Source organism: Neopelma chrysocephalum, unplaced genomic scaffold, assembly GCF_003984885.1.
Source record: "Neopelma chrysocephalum unplaced genomic scaffold, ASM398488v2 Primary Assembly neopelma1_71, whole genome shotgun sequence".
NCBI lineage: Eukaryota > Metazoa > Chordata > Aves > Passeriformes > Pipridae > Neopelma > Neopelma chrysocephalum.
The window spans coordinates 7,186,457-7,214,443 of NW_020897731.1; the positions used below are offsets into that span (position 1 = coordinate 7,186,457).

Consider the following 27,987-nt stretch of genomic DNA (forward strand, 5'->3'; position numbering starts at 1 on the left):
TGATCTCGGGGCTCTCTCCCAGCCTGACTCGCTCCGTGTATATGTGAAAATGGCGACGATCTCCGCTCACCGCCACCTCCCACCGCGTTCGCCAGCGGCGCGCCCGCGCCTCCAGCGCGCGGCCGCGAGGCGCGCCCGCGTTTCTCGCGAGATCGGGAGAGGCTCCCGCGCCTGGTTTGAAGCCCCGCGCGCGCGGGCGCTGCGGCCGTTGTGTGTGAGGGGCCGGTCCTGGGGCCTCCGCCCGGAGCCTCCACCCGGCCATGGGCGTGAGAAAGAAGTCGCTGCAGGTCCGGGAGGCCTTCCAGCTGGCCCAGAAGCCTCACCAGAACCACGCGAAGCTCGTGGTGGCTCTGAAGGGCACCTATACTCAGGTACGGCTGCCCTGGGGCGGCCCCGAGCCGGGGGGAGCTGGGGGCGCTCCGCGGCTGCTCCGCTGCTCCCTCGGGGTGGGGGCCTCCTCCGCAGTGCTCCCCTGAAACTGAAGCCCGTGTGCCTAAGGAGAGCCCCGCCACTTAAAAAAAACGGAATAACCTCCCACCCCCCTCCCCCCAATCCTCACAAAAAAACCCCACCCAAACCAAGCCGCTCAATTATTCTACGCATTTGCCTCCCGCGAACGCGGCTGTGACAATTGCCTGCGGCAGGAATTGATGGTGTTTGGATCCTCGAGATGCGGATGTGACCCCCGAGATGTGGGTGGTACTAGATGGGGGTGTCGATTGCCATCCCGAAACCTGTCTGCAGGTAAATGTAAGCTCCAGGGTGGAGCCCAGTGGTCGGGACGTGCCTGCTGTGCACTTAAAGAAAAATCATCAGTGAGGGGTGCACGGCAGCGGGTGTGCCCTAACTGCTGGCTGCAACCCTTTAAAAATTTAAGTGAAAGCTGTCAGTTATATGCACATTTATTTTATTTTTCTGTGATACAGCTTTTGAAAGATGAAGTGGGTAGTTATCTTTTGTTGTGGTTTGATTTTTTTTTTCCCCCAGGTGGACGATAAAGAAGACTTTCATGAAAAATTCATTCATTTCCTCAAGTATGCTATGATAATCTACAGAAGGGAACCAGCAGTGGAGCAAGTGATCAATTTTGTGGCTAAATTTGTTACTTCATTCTATCAGACTGAGAAAGAAGATGATAGTGAGGAGGGAGAAGAAGATAATTTACTTCTGAATTATGTGTTTAAATTTCTGCTTGAGGTACAGTAATGGTTATTATTAAATCTTTGACGTAGCAAACAAACTTTCTGCAGTAGGGAAAATTTGCTGGTGCTCGAGATGATACTTACAAACTAGAACTTAGAAAGTGAAAGCAAGGCAAAGATAGTGCTATATGAGTAACACCACCTCCGCTCCCCCAACCCTAAAAAATCCACCACATCCTACACAATAACCCAACAACTGGATTTCAAAAGTTAGGCTTTTGAGCAAATGTGAACTGTTCTCTTATTTGGCTGTCAGATGTGTCACTGTAGGCTTTACTATAGGTGCATTTATAAGCATGAAATTGGGGAGGTGGTGTGGAAACGAATTTATACTGTTTCTTTGATAACAAAAAAATCTTAAAAGATCTTCCATGCAAGTAGGCTGACATGTATTAATTCCTTTCTGCTTACTGGAAGTGTTACATAGAAAAATCAATGGTTCCAATAGCATGAACACAGAAATACAAAAATTAAGAAATGTGGGAAATAGAAATGTAATTAAGAAAATTACGTTTTCTTAAACTAATGTTTTGTCATGGAAAGATTACTGATCGGGCCAAGTTCACTAGTTACCATTGCAAATGTCTTTTTTCCTTGTAATGTTTATGGAGGCAAAGCAGTAAGTTGGCTAATACACTACAGGTTTCGTGGAATGGTAAACATACTGGTTCCTTTGTGATTTTCTAAAGAGCCACTGATACAGGCGATGTGCCATAATTTTTTTCCAGTTCTGTGACTTTAATCTTATTAAATACGAATAGGAAAAGCTTTTGAAACATAGAAGTCCATATTTCATTTACTCTATTAAAATATTAGCTACATACATGTGTGTATTAAGAGCTTCACGTTGGAAGTGAGAAAGAGTGATTATAAGAATACTTTTTTTTTCTTTTCCTAAGTCTCATGATGCGAACAGCCACGCAGTTAGATTTCGAACATGTCAGCTTGTTAGTAAGATTTTGGGAAATATGCCAGAAAATGCCCAGATTGATGATGACCTATTTGATAAAATTAATGAAGCTATGCTGATTAGACTTAAAGATAAATTTTCAAATGTGAGAATTCAAGCTGTCTTGGCCCTGGCGAGACTTCAAGATCCTAAGGATGAAGACTGTCCTGTTGTTAATAGTAAGTAGTAATGGTCTTTTTCTTTTCTCTAAGAACATTTGTTTATTTACATTACTTTAAAGCATTTTTAAGCTTCTTTTTTTAAAGCATCAAGTAAATGAATATTAGAGAGTATTCTTGTGATAATTCATAAACTGGAACTCTTTGCCAAAGGAGGTTGTACATGCAAGAGTTGCATACATTCAAGGGGAAAAGACAGAACTGCTTGAAGGAGACATTTTCTAGACAATCATATTGGGCTTGGGCTGCTCTGTGAACTAAATGTAGAAGTAGGATAGTGATAATAATGTGTTCAGTCCTCTAAGGACCCTTTGGTACTATTAATTGAACTGAATTAGTAAGGAAACTCTAAGAAACAGTAGGGATGGTAAAGAAAAACTATTATTACCTTGAATTATGATACTTTCTATAAGAGATCAGCACCTCTGCAGCACAGGTGTCTTGATGCTATGTGTGGGTTTCTTTGTATATGGTGTGATTCTTGACTAAGCTTCTACTTCTGTTGCCTCCAGGCAGACAGAGTGTAGGTTTGTACCAGCACAGCTGTTATGTAAATTGTGCCCCCAATAAACTTTACACACTGTCTTTTGTGACGATATAGTTAGATGGGGCTTTCTGTTCTTAAGGTACCTTCTTTGAAATTTTATTTTCTAAGTGTTTATTTATAGGTTGCTTATTTAGGAGTACCTAAATTTCATAGTCAGTCATTGTCTCACAGAGCAAGAAGATGAATTCATATATACTCTGAGTAAATTAATTTTATACTTTTAATTTTGAGGAAGGGTCAAGAATATAGTAAAAAAAAGGTGCAAGGGGGATTTACTCTATGAGTTTTGGTAGGCTTAATGGAGGTTGCAGTTTTCCATTTATAGGAAAATTTGAGCATCTACCTCAAAGGTAATGAGGATATACAGCTAATCAGTAGAGATCTTAAAGGGCTAACATTTGGAAAATTTTTTTCCCCAGTAAATGACAAAACGGTTATTTATGAATGGGATCTAGAGTAGCAATTTTTGGCGTTATTAACTGAGGTTCCTACTTACGATTGTAAACATTATTTCTTTTGAGATCATAGCTCAGCATGTAATTGCCCTGAAATCTTGAGGTTGTGACCCTGAACTGTTTCCTAAATTATCAGCTCTGCAGGGGCAGGAGAGGGATTTTAATAACAGCTGCTGATTTTTTGTTTTGTTAGTATTTTCTGTTTTCCTATAATGTTTCAAACTCTTAGGAAAACATTATTATTACTATTTTGTTTTCAGTTTACACCGCATTGCTTGAAAATGATTCAAACTCAGAAGTGAGACGTGCGGTGCTGTCGTGTATTGCTCCCTCAGCAAGGACTTTGCCAGTAATTGTAGGCCGCACTATGGATGTAAAGGAAGCTGTCAGGAAGCTGGCATATGAGGTAAATTGGATCACTTAACATTTATTTCAAGGGCTGACTTAATATAAGATTTAAAGCCTTTTTTTGTATTTCACTGTTTAAACACTAAGAACAGTTAGATAACTTATTTTCATTTACAAAAATTTGGAGGGACAGTGATCTAATACAAGTTTTCTAGTTAAAACCCCTGAACTTGACTGCAGAACTTGCTTGATAGAAATTACTTTTGTGATAGAACTCGTCTCTCGAGGATCAAACAGTAAAAGTATAAATTATGTATGCAATCTGTTGTTTTCTATCTATGCTTTTTGTGATGTTTATGAAACAAATTTTCTTCTCTGTTATTACATAATAGATATTAAGTAAAGATAAGGTCACAGCAGTAGTAAAAAATTACATATTTTTGCTATTCCAATTTTGAGAAGTATGTAGAGTAAGGGCAAGAAGGTGTGCTAACTTGTCTGTTTCTTGTGCAGGCATCTTAGGCAAGATCTTGAAACAAAATGTTCAACTTTTTCACGCAGAACAATCTTCTGCTCTTTCTTAATTTAGGTTAAATTATGTTTTTTAACTGAATCTGTCTTATTAGGATTTAAGAAAAGTACATACTTCAGTAATTTATTGCAGGTATTTATTGCACTTGGTGCTTTAAAGAGAGAGGATAGTTTTCATATGCAGTTGTTGCATTCAAACAGAGCTGACAAGCTTCTAAGCTGTGTGTTAACTTTATTTTATTTTACATTTTCTTCCATGCACAAGGGTCTGCTTGTTAATGTATTGTTACAGTGCTGATGGTATAGGTATTACAGACTTTTATTGACTTAGGATTTCTGTGAATGGATAAGTGAGAATATAAAACAACATGTAGTTAATGGATTCAGTTGTTATCATTCGTAGAAATGTATTTTCGTGTCTTAATTCTTTTTAAGGTTTTGGCAGAAAAAGTTCACATGAGAGCTCTGTCAATAGCACAGAGAGTAAAATTGTTGCAACAAGGACTTAATGACAGATCTGGTAAGAGATCATCTTTTTCAACATCTTGATACAAATGTTTGAGAGAATACTTTCTAATGTTTTTGGGCAATTTATGTGGAAACTGTGATGGCAATAATAGGAGCTCAAAGGGAGTAGTGAGATACCAGGAAATGTTTAAGCACATGAAATCTGCTTGCTGCTTTGATTTTCTGGTCCCCTTATAGTGGACAAACCAGAAAAGGATTGCACTTTTAAAAAACCTGATAGCCACTGAGCTTTAAAATAGGGCAAAGTGCTATTAAAATTAAAAAACAATGTAATTAAACACAGAATTAGAAAAATGTAATTAATTTGGTGTATTTGAAAGCTTTTAATTATAGATATTTTTGTAACTAATACATTAACGAATTTAAATCAATATGTTTCCTGTTTGCTTTCAGAGAGAAAGCTCAGCTGGTTGGTTTTTCCTTTAACTAGCTTGAATTTTCTTTTAATGAATCTTCGATTGACCCTTATGCATTTCATCACGATGCAGCTTCATTCCTTTTAACGTCTTTTGTATTGTATCGTTCAGAATGTACCTATAATTGGGTGTGGTATTGTTGCCAAAAGATCAAAGGTCATATGCATCTGAGCTAGACAATTTTGGCCTGCCTACATAGAAGGAGCAATTATATAGATGAACTTCACAGTAAAGCTGCCAGTTTTGCTAAATGCTGATGTGTAATCCATATACTTTTTTTGAGAAGTCTGTACTAAGCCCTGTTGAATTTTACTCTGAGAAAGTTACTTGCTGAGTGATGTGCTGCTTGGGAATGGTAAGAATTATGATCTATGTGGATATTCACTTAGAAAACAAGAATATGTTTATTAGTAACTAGAGCTCTTCAAGGTATGTTATGCATGCATGTGTTTTTGTTGATCTACCTTATTTTTTTGTTGGCTACTTGGAGAACATGTTAGTAGGTTCTTGATGGGAAAGGGAGAGAATCAGCTGAGTGCTTTCTTATGCTGTGTAGACCTACACTTAAGAAGAAGCTCTCATTCTGTATGTTTGAGTTAGCACTTTGCCCACCTACTCTAAATTGTTCTTTAGTAGTCTTATGAAGTTTGTCCTGTTCTGTTTTTCAAGTCTAACCCTCAAAAACCAAGTTATGACTTACTATTTCTTATCAGTATATTAGTTTGTTGTTTGGCCTAACTAGTTGCTGGTTGCCACCTCACTCAGTAATGCTTGGTCTTGACAAATACTTCTTTTTCTTAGGGTGAATGTGCTCCTGTTTTAGTAATCTTTCCAAAGTGGGGAGGAAGCTACCTGCACTAATTTTTCCTGTGATCCTTCATGTGTCAGGAACAAGGATTTGTTTTATTCCCTTAAAAGAGAAAGTACAGCCTTTCTGCATGGCCTGTTTTTCAGTGACATTGAGGTGTTCAACCTTAAAAAAGTGCTGCCTTTTATGATCCAGGAGAGATACTTTCTGTGTTAGTGTCAGTCTCTTCCTTAGGATGATTCTGCATCCCAGCTATTGAGAACTTGCTCTTTTTGTTGACACCTAGAATCACAGGGAAAAACATCTGCCAGGGTATGTAGTTTGACTGGTGTAATGGATATCATGTGCTCTTTGCTGGGTAAAATGGGTTTATGCTCCAGAGTGGCTATTCTTTATTACAGATATGGCACATCCTATAGCTTTGATTATGTGTATCTTTATTGAATTTGCTTATCTGAGTAACTCCCAAGCTAAGAAGTGAGGAACCTGCTCATTCAAAGTTTCTATATTGAAATTTTGAATGTCTTTCCATATTGACTTCAGAACGGGGGCTTATAATTATGATCTGGAATACATACTCCAGATTCTGCTTAGTTCTACTTTTCAGGGCGCATTCAGCTGGCAATTCTCCACTCTCGTTCTACTGTGTTCTACTAGTTTATGCTTTTCACTTTTTCTTGGAGCAGTTTCTCCTTCTTAGGATCTTAATTTAGCTCTTTCAAGGCCTTTTTGCAGCTCTTTTTGAACTCTTGACTATATTTAAGTGCTGTATTTATTATCATAAGTTACATATAAGGGAAAGATGAATCTTGTCAGTGTATGTGGACTTTGTTTCCCTTATATTGGCTATTGTTTTCTAAAAGATCCTTAGAACATAGTTGTATTGTTCCTGAGTTATGTTTTTACTTCTACCAGACTATTAGCCTTTCAACTTCCCTGCTTAAGTCTCTGTGAATGTAGTAATGGTGTGTATTCTGGATGTTCCCATAAATACTTTTTGCCTTGATTAAGTAGTACTTCATTGATCCAGGAACTGTTTGTTCCTTGTGGCAGTGGGGAGGAGGGAGTTGAAGTGTTATTATGTAAATTTCATAATCCAATTGCATAATTGAATTAGCGCAAGAATTCTGTGTCAATTCAGTTGTAGTATCCTGACTCCAAAAGCGGCCAATTCCTGAAATAGAGCAAATTTATAACAATGCTTACTTAGAATATTTGGGACTGGAGTATCTCTCCTACAAGGACAGGCTGAGAGAGCTGGGCCTATTCAGCCTCAAGAAAACTGAGAGCAGAGTCTATAAGTATCTGAAGGGAGGATGTCAAGAGGGTAGAGCCAGGCTCTTCTCAGTGGTGCCAAACAATAGGACAAGAGGCAATGGGCAGAAACTGATGCACAGGAAGTTCCACCTGAATATGAGGAAGAACTTCTTTTCTGTGCAGGTGACCGTGCACTGGAACAGACTGCCCAGAGAGGTTGTGGAGTCTCCCTCACTGGAGATATTCAAGAACCATCTGGATGCAATCCTGTGCAATGTGCTCTGGGATGACTCTGCTTGTACAGGGAGATTGGACCAGATGACCCAATGTGGTCTCTTCCAACCTGACCCATTTGATAGTTCTGATTCTGTGAATATTTCCTTGTTCTACAAGTGTTTGTGATTTGTAGGTTTTCTGAGTTGAGGTGCTGTCTTTAGGTGTACAAGTTTTTTTGAGAGGTTTTTTTAGTTCCCTGTGAGAGGGAAAATTATATTGCCTTAAAAATGTATTGTGCTGTAGGTAGTTCTTGTTAACCTCTTGTTTTTGTTTTGTTTTGGTTTTTTTAAGGTAATGTTACATTCAACTGTATAATAACTTCTTTGCAAAAGGACTTCTACAGAAAATTGTTTTGTGAAAATATGTTGAAAACTTGATATTTTTTGGTCTTTGTTTTAAACCATTTAAATTCCTGTATTATTAGATGCTGTTAAGGAGGTAATGAAGAAGCTACTTCAAGTCTGGTTACGAGTCACTGAAGGGGATGTTTTAGAATTGCTTCATCGGCTGGATGTAGAAAACTGCCCAGAAGTGGCCATCCCAGTACTAAATGCTCTGTTTTCATTATCTCCACTTCATGATGTTGTTCAGGACTGTAAATACCTTGACAGCAGGTATCCAAAAGATGAATATTTGGCATAACAATATAAAAGATTATATCTTAATGAGGAGCAGAGTAACTACTGCCTGTGATAAAGACTGATTCTGTGGTGTAAGCTCTGTTTGTATGCTCAAGTGTTTTGGATATGCTTTTTTTCTTTTAAAAAAAGATCTGTAAACACCAGCTGTGTTCACCAACTTAGCTGTGCCCAGATAAGCAAGAAGAAAAAAAAAAGAGAAAAATATATTTGACTTCTCATTTCCAGAATACCCCAAAAGTCACACTCTTAAATTCTAAAAGTAGGCAGTAAATTAATCAGTTAAAAAAGCTTTTATATCAGTAACAGCTTAGAGTCTAATTTGTTTTAAGTGCTCCAGTTTACACCTACAACTCTGATTTCCTCTCTTCATTTAGCATGGGATACTGAAAAGCTCCTTTTTTTCCTTTCTCCGTCTCAGTAATGCTTCTAGTCTTTCTCCCACATTTCCTACTCTTTGACTTCCCGCTATGCTTTTTGCTGAGCTAAGAGGCAGCACAGTTTGGGACTGGTTCACTTTCCATGACCTGTTTGGCGAATCAATCAGAATGGAATTACTGGACTTGTGTGTCAGTCTTGTTTTGGAGGTATTTTACTTGTTTTAAGAGCTTGACAGAATTTGCTTAGTCTTCTTTTCCTGTGTTAATCTTTGGTAGAATACTGAGTTCCTAAGCCTTGAAGAAGATAGTGTGATGAATATTAAGATCCATAAAGCAAAAATGAAGAGGGGAAGAAAACTAGAAATTTAAGGTGTAGGAAATTGCTAAGGGGGGCAAAAAGGTGTGAGAAGAAATGTGGCACATGATGTGTGAGATGATAAAATTAAATGAGAAATTGTCACTGATTAAAAAGTGATAACAAAATCTTTGTGCTTTGGGATTAAATGCATAATATGATTGTATGAAGTGTCTTGCATTCTAGTAGTGGCATGACAGATGTTTTGAAATCAGTAGATGCTATATGCATTGCACTCCAAAGCTATAGATGTGGGCCTGTTTGCCTTTAAAAGGATCAATAATGATGAAATAACTTTCTTGCAGCCTCTGGAAATGTGCCAATGTCTTAAGAGGTTAAAAGGAGAACTTACATATAGTTATGGGCTTCTCGGGCTGACTTTGATCCTGCACAAAATGAGGCTTCCATTCTGAAAAACTGGGCTGTCTGAGAATTTTAAGTTGTAGGTCTGTTAGACTATTGACAATTTGAGAAGTTAAATTATTCAGCTCATAATGAGGTTATTTAATTTATGGAAAATATTAGGGTTGTTCTTGTGTGATGTTCCTGACAATAGCTTGAGTGATGCAGTATCAGTATGATAAATGGTTAGATTTTTGAAGTTCTGTGATTTCTGTGTGTTAAATAAAGACCTCTCAGGTTAATGAGAAGCCATCAAATGATCAGTTTTCATCTACATGTTGCACGGGTTTGTTTGTATGTGAGGGACCTAAAACAAAACCAAAATTTTTGTTGATAGTTTGCCAGTAAAATGGGATTCAAGAGAGTGAAAAGTACCACTGCAGTGATACTGTACTTTCTGTTTTGAGGTAGAATTGGTGCACAACTTAATGCTCTGCTTCTGAAAATGAAGACTAATTGCCATTCTTGGCATGGAAAAGACTTGAATCTAAAGAGGAGCAGGGGTCCTGTGCCTAGTAAATGGAGGATGAGCTTAGAGATATGCTGAGAAGCACTTGTATTACTTTTTGCGTTTGACATACTATGTTTGCTACTCAAATATTGTGTGAAGGTCTTGTGTTAAGAATGGAAGACGCAATTCATAAACAGAAGCTGAAAAATATTTTAATGCAGTTGTTGCATTTCTGCAGATAAATGGTGTTCAGTTTTCCAGACTTGTACAGTGATAAAAATGTTTCCTAGAGTTAAAGTACTGGGTGGTTGCTCTAGGAGATCTGAAGGGTTGAGCAGAATGTTTATGCAAACTGATATGAATAGTCTTGAGTTAAAATACTGAGAAGGGCAATGTACTAAGAGGTTTGGGGAGCTCTGTGTCCTCACTTAAGAGAGGAAGTTTTTTGTCAATCTATAAGTAATTCTGTGGGAAATACCTTTGACAGGATTTTATTTTCATCTTAGGAAGTAATCTTTATTTCTAATTTTCTAATATTTCTGGACATTTGTTGTCCTTGACCCTATTTTATTTATCTCTTTGTATTTGTTTGTTGATTTTTGTTTAGAAAACTGATTCCACTGGAAGACTTAACAGCTGAGAATGTGTTACATTGGAGATGTCTTTGTGAAAATCTAAAATCAAAAGGTAAAGAAGGTGAAGATTTACTAGAGGAGATGTTGCCAGAACCAGCTATATACGCAGATTATTTATTAAGGTATGTTGCATTTAAAAATAAATTGCTTGCCACTAAAATTGATTTTTTTTTTAAGCAAAGAATATTTCTTTTATTCAAACTGTTCAGGTGTCCTCCAAACCCAAATTCATGCTTGAACAGTGATTTTAATTTTTCTTCCCTTTTTTAAAAAGACTTTTGAGAGGATTTACTTCTTTTAAACAAAACCTGTAAACATCAAATTTATAGCCTAAAACCAATGTTTGGAATGCCCTTTCTCCTGAATTATCAGCAAGATGGGACTGTTAGATCAATAGAACATAATTGTGTAATTTAAGATAATAAAATCATTGTTCTGAAATATGCAGCTATCCTTTGTGTACGTGTTATTATCAAGGTCACTGTGTATTTGCAGAAAGATTTTTAGAGGCTGCAGAAACTGATACTTTTTTCATTGTAATTTGTGAAAATAAAGTAAAATTTGGCTGCTGTCTCCAGGAGAAGTAGTTTTGTAATTGAAAGCTCCCTTCTTTTTTGCCTGCTCGGGCAGGAATGCTTCCCAAAAACTTATGTTTGAAGGCAGTGACAGAGCTGCTAAATGAACCAGTTACAGAACATTTATTTCATTGAGGAGTGTGTGTGTGGGGAAATGAATGTTTTGTGAAGTCAGTCTTTTCCTCAAAGTGAAGGATTGTATTTTTTTTTTCTTGGTGAGATTCTATAGTCTTAACATAAATTTTGAACAGAATTCACATTTGTGAGCATGGAGAATGCTGAGAAATCTTAACTGAGGTATTGTACTTGTGAAACGTAGAGTGAAGCTTCCTGAAATGATTAAAAATCGTATCTGCTGAAAAATGCATTGTATTGATAGGTGTTTGCAATTAAAAATATGCATATTCTTTTCTCACTTCACTGGGTGTAGTACACTAGTGGTACTTACAGAAATCATTACTACTTTTCAATGGGGAATGCGTTAACATGTTTCATAAATATTTAATAAATGAAGCATCTGTGCTTGCTTAATTTTGAAATGTGTGTCCAGTCTGGTGGGTGTAAATTCATTCATAATTAATTTAACAGTCTGTAAAATATTCGTTCTCCAAAAAATTTGTTCTTCAAGAGAGAACATTTGTTCTCTTTCCATCTGATCTTACTTAAAATGCCTTCAGTTACCTTCCTCTTTAGGGTGAGGCTGAGTAAGGTTAATTAGGTTTGCTAGAACTTGTTTGTGGTATCAACTGAAAAACTATTCATTGTTGAGCTTTGCTACTAGTTGTTTCAGGTAAGATTTGCAATTCTGCAGTCCTCTGGTGTCCAGTTGTGCAGTGCACTGTGAGTATCAGAAGGAGCAAGAAAATACAAGTCACTGGTACTTATAAAAAAAATGCAGTATTGCAAGCTGCTTTTAGGTATTTCAGTGTGATCTGGTGCAGGTGACGTTACTGTTAAGTGATCAGAAACACTTTCATTTCAGATGTCCTAACTCTGAAGAAATTTTTAAAATTTGTTAAGAATAATGAACTGCTGCTGAAAAGTATCTGTAAAGCTAGGGTAGAAAAAAGCATCTTTTTCTCAGCTCATATCAATACTTAAATTAGATTTTATTACATTCTATTCATTACTGAATTTTCTACATTATACGTTTCACTCCCGATTTTCTGACCGTGCGTAACTCAGATAGAATTTTGATAAGAGAACAATGATTCTAGAAAAATAAAGAAATGGAACAAACTGGTTACACTTCCATGCTATAAGGCTGAGTGCATAAGATAACAGATTGTTCTTCTGGGATGACATATTTGATCATGTACGCTTTCATGATTTTCTTGTATTTGGTCTTGCAGGCAATATAACACTTCTGAACTTGTAAAAAATACATAATATTTAAATACACAGAAAAATAATAAAAAAAATGCTACATCTATACATTTATTCCCAAGATGCTGGCTTTATGCATTTGTACAGAACTGAAATCACACTTAGAAGCATAACTTGTCATTTTATGTTTTTTACTGTTTAACATTGACAAAAGGAATTTCTTTTTAATGAAGTGCTTTATTTTTAAACTGTAAATTATTTGGTATAAATAGCTTTCTGAAAATAGTAATCTAGAAAAAGAACACAAACATTGAGTTTTAAGGTTTGTAACTAGTGTAACCACTTGTTTATACAGGACAAGAAAGTGGTGGGATTTTTTTGGGAGGGAGAGGAGTGGTTTTGGGTATTTGGTTTTGATTTGTTTGGGGTGGTTTTTTTTTTTAATTTTTTACTGTCCAACAGTGATTCTGAATGTAAGTATATCTATTCTGTTTGGATTCAGTTATCTTGAAAATATGCCAGTTCTTACTGAAGAACAAAAAGAAGACTTTAATTGTTTTGAAAACCTGATGACAAAAGAATTTATAGGCCAGCAACTGATTCTTATCATTGGCTGCATGGATACCATGGAAGAGGGAGGAAGGTAAACTTAAATATTGAATCTGTGTTATTAAGCTTATGACACTCATGCCTGTGTACAGGCATAGAACCTCTGGGAAATGAACCTGATCAGTCAGACAAAATACAGTTCTAATGCTAGCTGGAAAAAAAGCACAGTCTCTCTAATGGAATTAGTCAAAAAGTGTCTGCTTACTTTTATGGAAAAGTAAGTTTTAATGCAGATTCGACATTGTTTGTGGAGAACAAATTCAGTTGTTTTCATAAAGTGTTCGTGAGATTATGAAGTTACAAGACTGTTTATTTGGAGCATAGTATATAAAAAAATAAAGCATAAAAATGGATTACTTTGCAACAGATGACTTGTAGCAAGTATGTTTGTTTCATATGTTTTTAAGTTATATTCTGCTAAGGCCTAAAGGGTCTTAGATGCCACGCTAAATTGGACTGTGTTAACCGAGTCATTTCTATAATTGAACAGCCTTTTGCTGTGAAGTAAGAAGAGTGAATAAATTTGGAAATTCATACCATCACAGGCATTTTGTGAAAAATTGCAGTTATGATAGTATAAACACAGCAATAATTCCAAACTCTCAGTGGAATGCATATATGTGTGCCAGACTGGCAGGATAGTTAAACTTGTAATTTTTTTTGAGTTTTCAGACAGATAATTTCCATGAAAGCATTCTACAGTATTGATTCTGACTGTTTTCTGCTGTTTTTTTGAACAGTAAAAATCCAACATTTTCTAATCAAGAAAAATTGGGTAAAATCAGGAAAAGACAAACATTGCTAAGCAACAAAATATATTTAGCAGCTGATATAGCCATGGAGAAATTTCATAACATATTATAAAGTTTTCATCAGACTAGCTTGAAGTTGGTAAGCTTAACTCATGTCTTCCATTTTCTTGAATAAGCAAACATTGTTTGTGCTTTTTTTTCTCTAATGCAGAAAGCATCTGTTAGTTATTTTACAAAAGATTCTCATTCTACCTGCAACTTCAGCAGCACTTATACCTCTGCTTGTTGAAAGATTGCTCAGTATCGTTAAGGATGATGACACAAGGATTCAAATCGTAAGTAGTTCTAAAAGCTTATAGTGTTCTAGACTCTGTCTTCCCATATATCAAACAGCTTTTGTGAAGCATTGTAACAGAAGTATTGGGAGGTCAAATATTTTAGCTTGGAAAAGCATTTATGTCTCCCTCCCTCTTGTTGTTTTTTTTTTTTTTTTTTAGCATACCTACATTTTGTGGTTGTCAGAGATCTTTATCTTTGGAAATTTGACTGGTGTTGTAAATGTAATGCTCAAACTAGGAAAGTGTTACACTTCAACAACCTGTTCCATAATACTTTATCGTATTTAGATCCAAAGTGTTTTGACTAAAACGTTCAAAGTGAGGATAATTTGCATTTTCTGGTTTCATATTTCTCTTCCCTCCTGGTAGCTCAGATAGATACTAAAACCCATATAACAAAAGTATTTTATATAGTCGTCTCTTTAAATATAGTGCAATTATTTAAACTTGACCCTGGAAAAGTGGACCCTTGATTTTACTCAAATATTTTAAATGAACCTGGGACTTGAGGACAGAGATCATTTCTGGAAAAACCTCAGCCCAGTGGGTAAATCTGGATATAGGTCTGTTCCATGGTTGTGATGGAAGAACTATGGTAATTGTAGCATTATGATGCAATTGTAACGGTAAATGTGTGCATTTCTGATATCCTTGTGAAATACACTGATTTGATACATTCCATTGATTTAGTGCAGCTTGAGAGAAGGTTAAACTGAGGTGATCTGATACAAGATAAATTAAGACTATTCTGTCTCATTCAGTCTTTAGTTTTCATCATGTTTCATCTCATTTTGTATTTACATAATGGGACTGACTTTAAAGGAAGCCCCCAACCCACTGAAAAACTCTCAGCCTAGTTCTGCTTCTACTTCTGTGTGCGTATTTGGCTTGAAATTAAATAGCTCATGTTCCTTCTTCGACTTCAAGTGGTGGTTTATAGACCTTTAAATGATGGTGTTCTATTTTGGCTGATGAAAAGCCTTACTCTTGTTACCAGCAATTCTTTTTAAAGCTTGTGTTCATATCTAGAGGAGAAATGTAGTGCCAGGGAACTGTTGGTGTAGAAACAGCTGGACTTAATGGATAATGTGGTCTTCTCATTCTTTGCTTTCCCAGCTGATTGGAAGAAAACACCAGACTTATGGTCACACTATGTATTGTCAAATTGAGGGTTTATTTGCAGGGAATATGAGCTGTTAAGAGAAGCTGCACAGATGTGCAATACTTTTTCAGAAGGATAGTGTATTAAATTTGGAAAAGTTAGATGCTTGGTATATGACATCTGAGCTGAAATTAATGGCATTAATACACTGTACCAACAGATTGCAGAAATTATATCAGAAGTTCGTGAGCCAATTGTTGCAGTCGAGCAGCCTGTTGGTGCTGATGAAATAAGAAGGAGGGAGCTTAAGGTAAGCTAATTAATAAAAAAAGTATTCTTTTAAGCTTATGCATCTAGAGTTTTATATAGTAGTGTCAATAGAGTGTTGTTGGCTAATACCACAAAGGTTATTATATTAATTTTCTTTTTACTTTGTATTTCAGTTGGCTGAAATAAAAGTGAAGCTTTTTGAAGCAAAGCAAGCTTTGGAAGAATGCATTACTCTGCAGGATTTTAATAGAGCATCAGTATTAAAAGAGCAAATAACTGAGTTGGAACACACAAAAAATGATCTGATAAAAGCAGGAGAGCAATTTGAAATTAAAGAAATGCATGTGGAGAAGGTCTCTTCCCTTCCTGTATTCCTAAGTGCTGGTTATGTTTTAACATTTATTCTTAGTTTTAAATGAAAGTGTAGCTTGGCCTTATCTCATCTACATTTTTAATATTGAAAACAAACATTTATGGTATTAGTATTCTCTTTCTGCGAGTATAGAAGCTGATGGTATGCCCTAGCAAAAAAATTAATTGCAGTTAAACTGTTCTTTTGTCCTTAAATAACTAAAGCATTCTAAAAGGGTCATGTTCTTACTGCTTTTACTCTTGACTAGCTGAAAACATGAAAAAGGATCTATTTTCATCATCAGATGATGATTAATATTCTTGCACAACAAATGTGTAGTGGACATGTTTATTTAGGTAGGGACAAATTATGATTAATAGCCGCATTCTTCTTATTACACCCACCATTTGTATTGATAATGTTTCTCTTTTCCCTGACCCACTTGCAGAGTGATCCTGAAACACTGTTGAAGTGTCTGATGATGTGTTATGAGCTTCTGAAGGTCATGTCCCTTTCTAAAGGAATCGGTCCAACCATAAATGAAATCATTCAATCTTTGGTATGTAGGAATAAAAATACTGTTTACATTATAATGAAAATGGATACATTGTAGCTGGCCTTTGGATGCTGGCAGGATGGTTTGTGAGATTTCACAATCACTTTGCTGTATCTGTAGTGCTGTGCTTGGTGCTTTTAAGCCTTTTGAGAATCCAGTGTCTTGGAGGTGAGTGCAGATAATGCTGTTCTGAGCTCCTATGCCAGAACTGGTTGCGGCAGAGAGATACTAAAATACAATAAGAATATAATAAATATTTGACTAATGTGTATGACAATGCTGGACAGGGCTGAGGTATACTGTGCCTAGCAGAGTGCTTAGATGTCTGCTTACTGCCTCTAATTACTTGGATTTTCTATCAGCTGAAGTTATGAGAGCTCTAATAGAGAACTTCTAATGTTTTGACGGTTTTTTTGTTGTTGTTGTTTTGGCTTTTAGTTTGTTTCTAGTCAAAAGCTTTTTTATCTCAGAAAGACTGGAACTCATATAGACCTTTCTTTCTTTTCTTCCATGTACAAGAAAAGATTCCCCCCTCACCCCACTGTTTTCTTAGCACCTTTGAAAAGCAAAAGATTTTTGTATTGAAAAATAAAGCAGTGGCATTATTGGCCTCTTGTAGTCTACAAGATATACTTCCTAGTTTCCATTATGAAGACTATGGATTTGAAGACTAACATTTCTAAATATCACAGCCTTTTAACTGTTACTGAGAGTGCAAACAAAAAAATAGAAAAAAAGTAATACACCATTGTATGAATGATGTACCCACATGGGAATACTCTGTGCAATTCTTATCTATTTAGAAAGTTTATATTTGAAGTTTGTAATGGAATTAGTCAAGATCAACAAGGAAAAGTATGGAATGGCTTCCAATGAAGAATGTTTAAAGAGGTTACTGCTTTGTAACCTGGAGAGGACTTAAGGGTAGGGCTTGAGAGAGGGCAGAAGTTGTAAGACATTGGAGAAAGTGAGTAAGGATTGGTTGATCACCCCATAAACCTATTCATTAGCAAGCTCAAAACAAATGAAATGAGTTGCTTCGTCACCTAATGTGTGATCTGTGGAATTCCTTGTTGTGGGATGGTGAACACTTGTACAAATTTCAAGGAAGACTGAGCAAGTTCAAGAGAAATAAATATTATGGAATGATTCCGTTATTCCTATCTCAGCTGCAAATTCTTGGGACCTTGACAAGAATTCTTGGGACGTATCTATTTAGTTTTTTTACTTGGTCTTTCTTTAATTGTCACATTTGTTGTTTATTCCACTTTTCCTTGTCCAAGATCCTGCTTTTGTATTGATGTTCCTGCTGGATTTTCATATATTAAATGATTTGGGATACTTATTTGTGTTTTACTAAACACAAAAATATAAAAAGATGCCAATGTGGTGTTCCCACTGTATCTAGTCAGGCTTTTTTATTGTGTAGAGTTTTACAATTGTCTTCTCAAAACTATTCCAAGTACATCGAAGTGGCATCTGTATTTGATAACTTGGGTACTGTTTCTCTGCAAGAATGCTAATGTCTTTTATAAAGAAATATGTAGGTTTGTTGTTGTTGTGTGTTGTCTTTTTATCTCAGAGCGATCAACTCCATTTTGTTTGAAAACAAATATTTATTAAAAACACCCATAAAGGAAAACACTCATGTGACTTTTGCCATTATTTTATTGCTGATTTCAAACAGCATACCCAATCTGCTTCTGTTTATATCTAGATAAACAGAGTATTTGGTAGTTGCCACTTTCCAAACCTGTATCAAACTAAATTATTTTTATTTCCAGGGTAAACACATTTTATTAGTCAGTTTTTTATTTTCAGTTGATATACTTCAACCATAAAGTGTAATATTTTTCTTTCCAGATACTTCCTGGCATAACTAATGTTCATCCAGCTGTGAGAAATATGGCAGTTCTGTGTTTGGGTTGCTGTACCCTTCAGAACAAAGAATTTGCCCAAAACCATCTTCCACTGCTGTTACAGGTAAAATGTCTGATCGGAAACAGTATTTGTAACTTAGTAAATAAAACTAGTCTTATATCCATAACATATGAACTAATGGTCTTTGAGAACCAGTGGTTCCTGATTTTCTGGAGAGTGTGGTTTCATTTAGGTTTTTCTGATGTCTAATAATATTCAAGCTTATATTTTATCTTGGTAGTAGCATACCTTTCCTTTGTAAGGTCATCTGTTGTCTTGAAAGTTTCTTGGAATTCCTTATCTGAAAGGTCTCACTTTCTTTTCCAAATCTGGTTGTAATCAGTCATGTATTTGTTATTTGATATAGAAAAGAGAAGCTATAGTATTCTTTAAGCCTTCCTTGGGAAACCAAACTAAAAATGGGACTGTGATTGTCTTCACATTTCTGTTACACACCTGTGATCTTGGGTGTCTGATATAATTTCCGAATTACTATTTTTTTTTAACGGATTAAGGAAGAGTTGTTAAGTAGAGGATAAAGCAATATTAAATCCAAGAAACAATAGCATGGCCAAACATCTATGGATATAGAACATGTTGGATGCCATAATACCTGCATCTCCCACCCTTGTGGTACGTTCTGATGATGAGCTAATTGTATCAAAGATGACACTTGTTAACTTTTTTGACTCTGGCTTTGAGAGTCGTGTAGGTGGCCATTGTGCTTTATTAAAGGTGTGTTCATGTAGACACTTGAGAAATGTTAGCAGATGCTGAGCTGAGATGCTGGGCTCAGAAAAGATGGTAGAGCTGTCAGGCACCATAGTAGGAGAACTTTGGGTTCCTAAAAAGTTAGCGTATATTATTGTTTTTAATTTGCTTTTGAGTATGTCTCATTAGAAAACAAGTTTGTTTAGGAAGGATTACAGTTGTTTTAGTAACTTAGATTTTAGACTTGAGTCTTATTTCTGTAGGTACTAAACCCCCCAATCTTTCTGTAGGCTGCTATATGAAGCAGGGTGTGGGGGTAAACAGGATTAGAATCTCTAGGTTAACCAACCCATGATGTATGGTTTTACTTGAATGCTCATTTGAACTCTAATACATATAGTAACCTATGCAACTTTTTTGTTATCTTGCTTCCTGCTGTCTTTTTAAATACTGTTGATTTTAATTAAGCTGTACTTTTTTTAAGCTATGTTTCTGTAGTGCCTAACACTCTGGACTACTACAGGCAAACAGACTTTGTTTGTCCAGTGTCTCTTTACGAGTTGAACAGTAAAATTACATCTCACACATGCACGGTCACTCTGTGAGGGAAATTCAATTGATTTTATGTAATGCAAATTGCATAGATAACGTGATAAACTATTTCCCAGACTGTATTATAAATCCAGGTTTAAACTTGTATCACACCTTCCTAAAATCCGAAAGTTGTCTCAAATACAATAGAAAGTTTCCCAAATTAATAGTTGTCTTAGAGCAAAAAGTCTTATGCTGAATTTTAACATTGGTGATCTACTGGAAGATGATATGTGTATTTTCCTTATTAAACCTAGGTTTTACAAATAGATAATATAAAGATAAAGCTCAGTGCTTTAAAGGCAATCTTTGATCAACTAATGCTGTTTGGAATTGAGCCTTTTAAAAGCAGAAGAGACAATGACTCTCGAAGTGAAAGTGCACACATTAGAACTGAAAATGGCGAGGATGAAAGCAAAACAATAGAGGATGAAGAAGACGCTGCCACTGTTCACAGCCTTCTGAAGCTACTTTCTGGTTTCTTAGACAGTGAGGTAAGGAATACTATAAAATTTGCCTTAGTTTTGTTTTAAAGTTATTATTGCAGATGGCTTACCATCCCATTAGGTTGTATGTGAATACTATGTGATGTGTAACTGAAATTAATGGTCTTATGTTAAAATAGTTGTCCTAGAAAATGACTAAAAGTTTTTCACTGATACAGACTAATGATACTCTTGAGCTGGCTTTGAATTCTGTGCACGTGCAAATATATGAATGTAGAGAATTGATGGAAAAGATAGGATGTAGACTATTACTAGAAAGTATTAGTGCAAAACACTGTGGTTGGTGCGTTGTGTTTGTGATGAGTTCTTCCTTCAGTTTACAGAGCTTAGGACAGAAGCTGCAGAAGGCATTGCCAAACTGATGTTCTCTGGGAGGCTGATCAGTGCCAAGCTCCTTTCTCGCCTTGTTTTGTTGTGGTACAACCCCGTGACTGAAGAGGATACTCGGCTTCGACACTGTCTAGGAGTATTCTTCCCTTTATTTGCGTATGCAAACAGGTAATGGTCTTTGTAATTTGTTATGTGACAATATACATCCATCTAGCAGTTTTAGGAACCTTTTTTGGTCTTGCACAAGTAGAAATTGCAGAAATGCAAGTTAGACCTAAAGGTTTAATTCAGCCTCCTATGTCTATTGCTTTTGAAAGTACATAATCTCAACCTGTGACTATTCTGACGACTTTCCATTAATTCCCTTTTACCCCTGTGGCCTTCCACTTTTTTTTTTCTTTCCTAAGCCTATAATTGAAACTGTTCTCCAAGATACTGAATAAAATATTAATTTAAAAAGATGTGCTTTACTTATTTATGCTGTTGAGCACTACAGGTAGGCTTTGATGTGTCACTAAAAAGTAGCTAGCAGGAATGCTTCAAAAAAAAATAATCAGTGCCCAGCAGATATCAAAGCAGCAGGCTGGTGGGCTGTGGCTTGGGGTTTGGTTTTGTTTTTGAACCAAAGAATACTCCAATTTAAATTCACAGCAGATTCAAAATCTCCTGTTTATTTTGGTAGTGGACAAAGGAGGTAGAGAGCTTATGTAAACAGCAACTCTCATCTCCTTTCAACTGCTGAATGAAAAAATTGTTTAACTTTTTGTTAAATTTTGTTAAATTGTTTAACATTTGCTGGCAGTGGTTTGAGCGAGTTAGAACGATCTGAGTATTTATCTGGTTGTTTTTATGGTTAATTTACTTCTATTATGTGTTACCTTATCTATTTTTCCAGCCAAATTGAATTAAATTTTTGTGGCTAATACATTGCTACATTAAGGAGTGTAGTTCAAACGGGAGTTGTTGGAGATGCAAAAACCGCAACAAATGTATTTTTGCTATTGTCAGAAAAAAAAAAATAAATATAGTCTCCTCCAAAATGGGGTTTTCCCTACTTAAGTTCTTTTGAAAATAAGTAACAGAAAAACTAATTTCATATGCTTCCAGTATCTCTGATGTGAATTAATGAATTTAAGCTTTAAAACATTGATAATCTTTTACTTGTGAATGTCATCTTCTGATGCTGTGAATTTCTCTTTTGTAATTTTTTTTTAATGAGTTTTAATGATTGTCCACCTGAGTAATTCTGCGTATTTCCAAATCATTTGCAAATGAGGCAACTTCTGGCATCTCACAGATGATCTTTTTCTTGAAAGAATAACATGGTGTATGTTTTAAGGAAAAATCAGTGGAGAAAATAGTCCTAAGTCCTAGTCTGGCTCATTGATTGGGAATCTCTTTAGTTAGGAAATCTCATTTATTTTCTATCTCAAAACATTATCTGTGTCCTGGATAACAAATGGTCCATTTTAAGATGAATAATTTACTGTTTTCTGTTACCAATACTGTATTTTTAGAAGATAATTGTTAAATACCGTGTATAATTGAGACCTGTCTGCAAAGTTGCCATTCAGAAAAGGAGAACTCAGGTAATAAATGAGATTTGGCTGAGGTTCATACCTAATTTTGCCAGTGATCTCTTACCAAACCTTAAATTTCCATTTGTTTTCTAGGTGCTGCTCCATTAACTTCTCCATCTGGTCCCAGATGTAGTTGAGAGGCTTATTTTTGAAATTAAATATTTGAACTCTGAGGAAAAAATGTTAATGCTGACTTTTTAAAATAATCTGTCACATCAGGACAGTGTCATGCCTTGCTAGAACAGGGACAAGATCCTGTAACCAGTGAACAATTCTTATTCATGGAATGTTTTCTAAACAGTATTAAACTCTCGGGCAGCCTAAGAGGAGAAACTTCTGCCTGGTGCCTTTATGTTACTAGACTTTTTTTTTTTTTACTTTACTTTTAATTTACAGGAAATAATCTGAATGCTACTTCAGTTATGCTTAGCTAAAGCCTTAAAGCTGCTGGTGAAAGGGAGAGTTTTTGATTGGGTTCTTTTTTGTAGTGCTCAAAAGGTCTTTTGGGCAGTTGGTTTGGCTCAGTAATCCAGCAGCAAACAATCTGCTATTTTGACATTATTTACTTTGTTAGTTTTCTCCTGTAGTTATTTTGGTTTCAAATAGGAAGTTAATAAATATCAGAAACAGCAAAGGCTTCACTTCAATTAGTACCCTGTACTTTTCAGCACCTTGTCTTTCAAATTGTTTTGAAAAATCTTGTGGAACTACACTTTTAGACAATTTGCTGCAGAGGCGAGTGCAACGTGGTTTTTTTAGGCTTGCTTAGCAGGAATGATGAGAAAAAAGCATGAGTATTTCTTCCAAAAATCTTGTTAGCCACTGCATATTTTTTTTGCCAGGCTTCCTTGCTTTCTTGCACAATGAAAAGTACCCACAAAGAAAAAGGCTAGCAGGAAGGAGGAATGAGCAGAAGACAAGATTAATAAAAAAAAAAAAAAAGAGTGAAATGTATGTATGTAAATGTATTCTCTTGTCCCTTAAGAGCAAATTTGTCTGTATATATCAGACATATCAGTTAGGTTTTCAGTAGTAACGATGAATGTTCAAACTCTTCAGAGGCAAGAAGTGTTACTTAAAACTTGCTTGAAATACCATGTGCTAAAACTTTAATCAGTTCTGTGAAGCAAGTTTTGATATCTTGATCTTGCTGGCTGTGGCTACTAAGGTTGGCTGCTCCCACTTTGCTTTGACTGATGTGTTGCAATGGGTCGGGGAACTTTCATCCTGGAAGAGAAAACAGTTTTGTCTTGTTATGCTACTAATATTTGACACCACTGAAACAGGTCTAACCAGGAATGCTTTGAAGAAGCTTATCTTCCAACTCTGCAAACACTGTTAAATGCTCCTGCAACGTCACCTTTGTCTGAAGTAGATATCACTAATGTTTCTGAGCTGTTAGTGGACCTGACAAGACCAAGTGGACTGAAACTTCAGTCTAAAAAGTCTCAGGACTACCAGGTACAGTGTGTTAAACTGTAGGAAAATAGTATTTGTTTCTAGAGATTAAGAACTGCCCCTCCCCCTTGCTTACTGGGCCTCTGAGATTCCCAGTACCAGCAGTTGGATTAAATGAGGTAATAGCTTGACATTTTCCCTCCCACTTCCTTCCCCCCCAGTGTCCCCTCCCTCTTACAATTAAAAAGTGCTACTAGGACCTTGCACCATGGCTAATTGTCTATACTGGGAAAAGTATTTATAAAAATCATTTGGTGTACATACTAAAAGTACTGCATTTTAGGAAGATGTTTACTCTGTAAAATAAGACAATTAATGGCTTAAATCGGAATGTTCTCACTGCTGTCTCTTGTAAATAGTTCCCAACAAAATGTCTGATATCTAATTTCTTTCCTTTACAGGAGTTAACAGTGCATGATAGTTTAGCCATGAAAATTTGCAATGAAATCCTGACGGACCCAACTGCACCAGATGTCCGTATTTATGCAAAAGCTTTAAGTTCACTGGAACTCAGTAATTCTTCCACAGAGAATCTTCTGGTGTTGCTCAATGAGATTCTAGAGGTAGTACATAAATAACCTGGTTCTTACCTTTTTATTCATTAGCAATCTAATATTCTGATACGCTTAAAAATGATGTGCCTTTTGTTTACTATGATGATGTGACTGGAATTTCTCTTTTAACCAGGCTTTGAAAATTAATTTTTGAGTAATTTATAAAATTAGCTGATATCACTGCATAAACTGTAGACAGTATAACCAGGGTGCAACAGTGTGCCCAATTTGATATATTGCAGTACAGTGAGATCTTTGTGATGTAGTTAATTGTTTTAAGTTAAAATAAAATTCAGTATTAAGTCTTTTGCAGTTTGGATGGCTTTTCTCTAGTTAATTATTAAGAGCTGAAATTTTACACCTAAACTTATGATGTAATTGGAAGATCATTAGCCATGATCATGAAAAGGGTGCTTGATTTAAGATGAAGTGGGAAGGGATTGGTTGCAAGAGTTTTTACTTCGGTGCTTTTATTAATATGAAAAAAAATAAAATTTGGGAGTATGACAGATGAACACCATGGTATATAGAAATGTTGAAAAGAATACTGAATCCACTATGGGTATATCATCCAGAGGTAACTATACTTCACGTCCAGTTGCTTTAATGTTTTTCATGTTCCCTTTAAAAAAATTATTAAAAATTAAAAAATGTGGGATTTCAAGGCCTGGTGTTGATAGCTATAGAAAGTGTTTCTACTTTCAGCTTGACTGATCATTTTCATGTCACACATTGTGTCCTTTGTGCAGTAAATTTAAATAATCCTATTAGTAGGTAAGTTTAATGGATAAAATAAATAGTTGTAAAATTAAGTAGCATTTAACGTTAAATGTCTTTTCTCCAGAAAGTGGAAGATAAACTGTGTCAAAAAACTATTGAGAAGATCAAGATGAACTTGACCAAGGATCCTAATGTAGGCAAAAACCACTCTAGACAAACTGAGGAAACAGGTCTCTCTGGAAGGACACAGGATACTGACATCTCATTGCCTGAAAATACTGTTCACAATGAAGAAGGTAATTCAGAAGAGATGTAGTAGCAGGTGTACAATTCAGTGAATTGTTTGGATGTCATGAAAATGAGTTTTAGTTTTCCTTTATTAAATTAATCTACTTTTTGGAAAAAACAGGAAAAGGTAATATCTGGTAATAAATATGCACGCAGTTTAAAATATTTGTACTGAAGTATTTTCCATTTTGTAGTGCTGTTTGACCAAATTCTGTCATGTTACTCTGGCATGAATAGTGCTGTATTCTGCTTCTTAAGCTCTACCCTGCAGCTCTTTCTTTTTACCAGTATTAAGTATTAATACTGTATTAAACAAAAACAGTATTAAGATGTTTTGTTTTGTTTTAAATGTCTGGCACACTCCTGTGCCTGCGAAATACTGATGCTGACTAACTCATCTTTAGAACGAGAGTTGCTAACTTGGAGGAAGAAAGAAGTGCTGGGTGGGGTTCTTATACTGTGTTACAGCAGGATAGAGCTGATACCTTCAGTTTTCACACCAGTCTGTCCTTGCTGCCAACTCATCTGTGGGAGCCACATTTCCTTCTATTGCTATTTGAGAGCTTGAAGTGGAAGTAGCTGGAAGACTCTGCCCTGCTGGCAGAGCGGGCGCAGCTGCACGTGCCAAAGCAGCGTACAGTGTGCTGGGGGCTCACAAAGGAGAATATTTTATTCAACAGAAAAGCAGTTGGATGAAACTTACTAGGTTTGCTTGCAGCAGCAAAGCAAAAGTATTGACAAGCAGTTGTTTGAAGCAGATCATGTGCTCTTTTACATTCTTTTAATTTTTTATATTTTTAGTGGGTTATTTAAAGGCTTTAATCTGTTTTTTTCCAGAAGTGCCAAATAGTTTAATTTCTTTTATCTTCTATGTTTATGTCTTTAAATATTTCTTGGATGAGAAGTTGGAAGTATGCTTTTGAGCAAATAGTTGCAATGTTTTTGGCTAACATCTGATAATCCTTTTTGGTGTGAATTTGTCACGCAAAAGAATTTTTGAGCACTTTTTAAAAGCAGACTCTAGGAGAAAAGCATTGTTCCCTTTCCTTCTCCCACCCCTCCCTCAATACATTTGGGATCATTAAAAACTAAGCAGCATTTACCGCTTCAAATTTGTGGGATTTCAAATTTTCAAAGGGTCTGGAACATAAGTCCTATGAGGAGTGGCCGAGGGAGCTGGGGTTGTTCAACCTGGAGAAAAGGAGGCTCGGGGGGGACCTTATTGCTCTCTACAGCTCCCTGAAAGGCAAGGTGGGGGTTGGCCTCTTCTCCCAGAAGAGTGGGAGTGCATGCCTTAATATCTAGTTTCTGGTTTAAAGAAAAAGTGGGGTTAGATTGTGTGGCTTCTTTATATAACAGCCAAAATTTAAAATATTGGTACTTAAGATAATCAACTTTTAATTTATGACTTCTGTTTGTGCTATTCTGTTTAACAGAAAATAGCAAAGATGCTCTTCATACTCCAGTTAATGAAGTTAAAGAAACGGCAAAATTAAAATCCACAAGAAACAAAACTGGCAAAGGTACATGGGCTACAATATTAGTTGCTTTTAATAAAAGAATTTCGTGCTAACTTACTCCGTTGTAGTTTTTACAGTTTTATTTGTTAAAAGATTAAAGTAGTCTGTTCTGTGGAAATTTTTGTGCAGTTAGCCTCTCCCAATAACACAGATTTAAAAAAAAAGAAAGACTGACTACAGGATTTCCAGAGAACCTGGTCACAGCCATTGACAGTAACAAACAGGTGTTTCTGGGAGAAGTGGTAAATTGTGGGTTTTTTGTTGTTGCTTTTGTGTTGTGATCACATTCTGTCTGTGCTGACTGCGTATTTCTGTGTTTCAATGCAATATCAAACACTGAAGAAAGATACAAAACTAGCTTAAGAAAACAAATGGTATCATGATATGAAAAGAGACTTTTGCTTATACTTAGGACAGCGCAAAGCGGCAGAAGGGAGGTCTGTGAGCAGAAGAAAAGCTGGCACAAGTGTAAAACGTGGTAATGAAAGGTAAGTCCTTGACTCTTCATCATCAACACCATGATGTCCCTTCCACAAGGAAATTTAATTCAAATGTTTTTCTTTCCCAGAGTTTTACCTTTGATATCCTCTGTTCCTAAAACACAGATAAATATTTTAGAAAAAAAAATTTCTTTGAACTGGTACTTTTGAAACATTGGCAGATTTTGTCAGAGAGCTTGTAGCCTTTTACCTTTGGGGTGTAAAGTCAACATATATTCTAGCTGACAAAAGTTAGATTTTTGGTTTACATTATTGCTCTTCTTCCAATCACTTTTTCTGCTTTTTTTATCTGTTCTGTGGAGGAGTAAATTTTTTTTATTTCTTTTTCCCCCTCCACAGTTTTGTTGCTTTTTTCCCCACGTGTTGATAAGCTTCTGAGAAGTGAATATAGACAATGGATTTCTTCTCTTGTGATCTCATAGGTTATGAGCATTAAAACAACATTATCTTTGTAATTTTTAGCTGTGCTCACTCTTTCTCAAGCAAGTAATCCATGGACTTCAGGGTCACCAGGGTCAGTCCACTCCCTTTTGCCTATTTGGTGTATTTATTTTGATTTCACCTAATTTTTGGGAGTTATGCTTATTTTGCAACTGCTATATCACTTGGAAAACAATATATTCTTCTCAAAAAATAAAAAGTTTAAAATTGGTAAGACCTTTTTTTGCTCTTTAAGACCATGTTCCAAGTTTGTTAATATAAAAACTCTTGAGTTTGGTTAGTCTTTTTGGCCTTACTTTTAAATATTCTGCATTTCAGTTGTGATGAAGTTCCAGAATCAGTCCCAGTGTCAAGTTCAAGGCCTCCAAGACGAGCAAAAACATTGGCACTTGAAAAAACTAGAATGAATCTTTCAAGACTTTTGAATGAGGAAGTGGAGAATTGAAGACAAAAGGAAAGAAAGTGCCCTTTGCCAATGCTGGTAGTTAACATCAGACTTGAAAAATGAGATTTTTTTTTTCTTGTTAGTAATTTTTTCACTCCTTTGATAATTTTAGATTTCTAGATTAGTTTTTTTTAAACAATGCTTCTTATTATTTTCCCAATATGAAGTCCCTCATTCATGTATTAA

At 35.9% G+C, this 27,987-nt stretch overlaps 1 protein-coding gene across 1 annotated transcript; it reads left to right on the forward strand.

Moving 5' to 3' along the window:
- The first annotated feature begins 183 nt into the window (after positions 1-183).
- On the forward strand, positions 184-27,987 carry NCAPG (non-SMC condensin I complex subunit G). The gene is made up of 21 exons (XM_027686605.1): positions 184-371; positions 988-1,197; positions 2,102-2,330; positions 3,593-3,738; positions 4,647-4,731; positions 7,921-8,110; positions 10,330-10,479; positions 12,761-12,901; positions 13,831-13,954; positions 15,280-15,369; positions 15,503-15,682; positions 16,130-16,240; positions 18,101-18,220; positions 19,717-19,953; positions 20,282-20,463; positions 23,162-23,336; positions 23,735-23,896; positions 24,732-24,903; positions 26,332-26,418; positions 26,828-26,903; positions 27,675-27,987. Exons 1-21 carry the CDS (start codon positions 261-263, stop codon positions 27,799-27,801), a joined length of 3,105 nt encoding a protein of 1,034 aa, XP_027542406.1. The 5' UTR covers positions 184-260; the 3' UTR covers positions 27,802-27,987.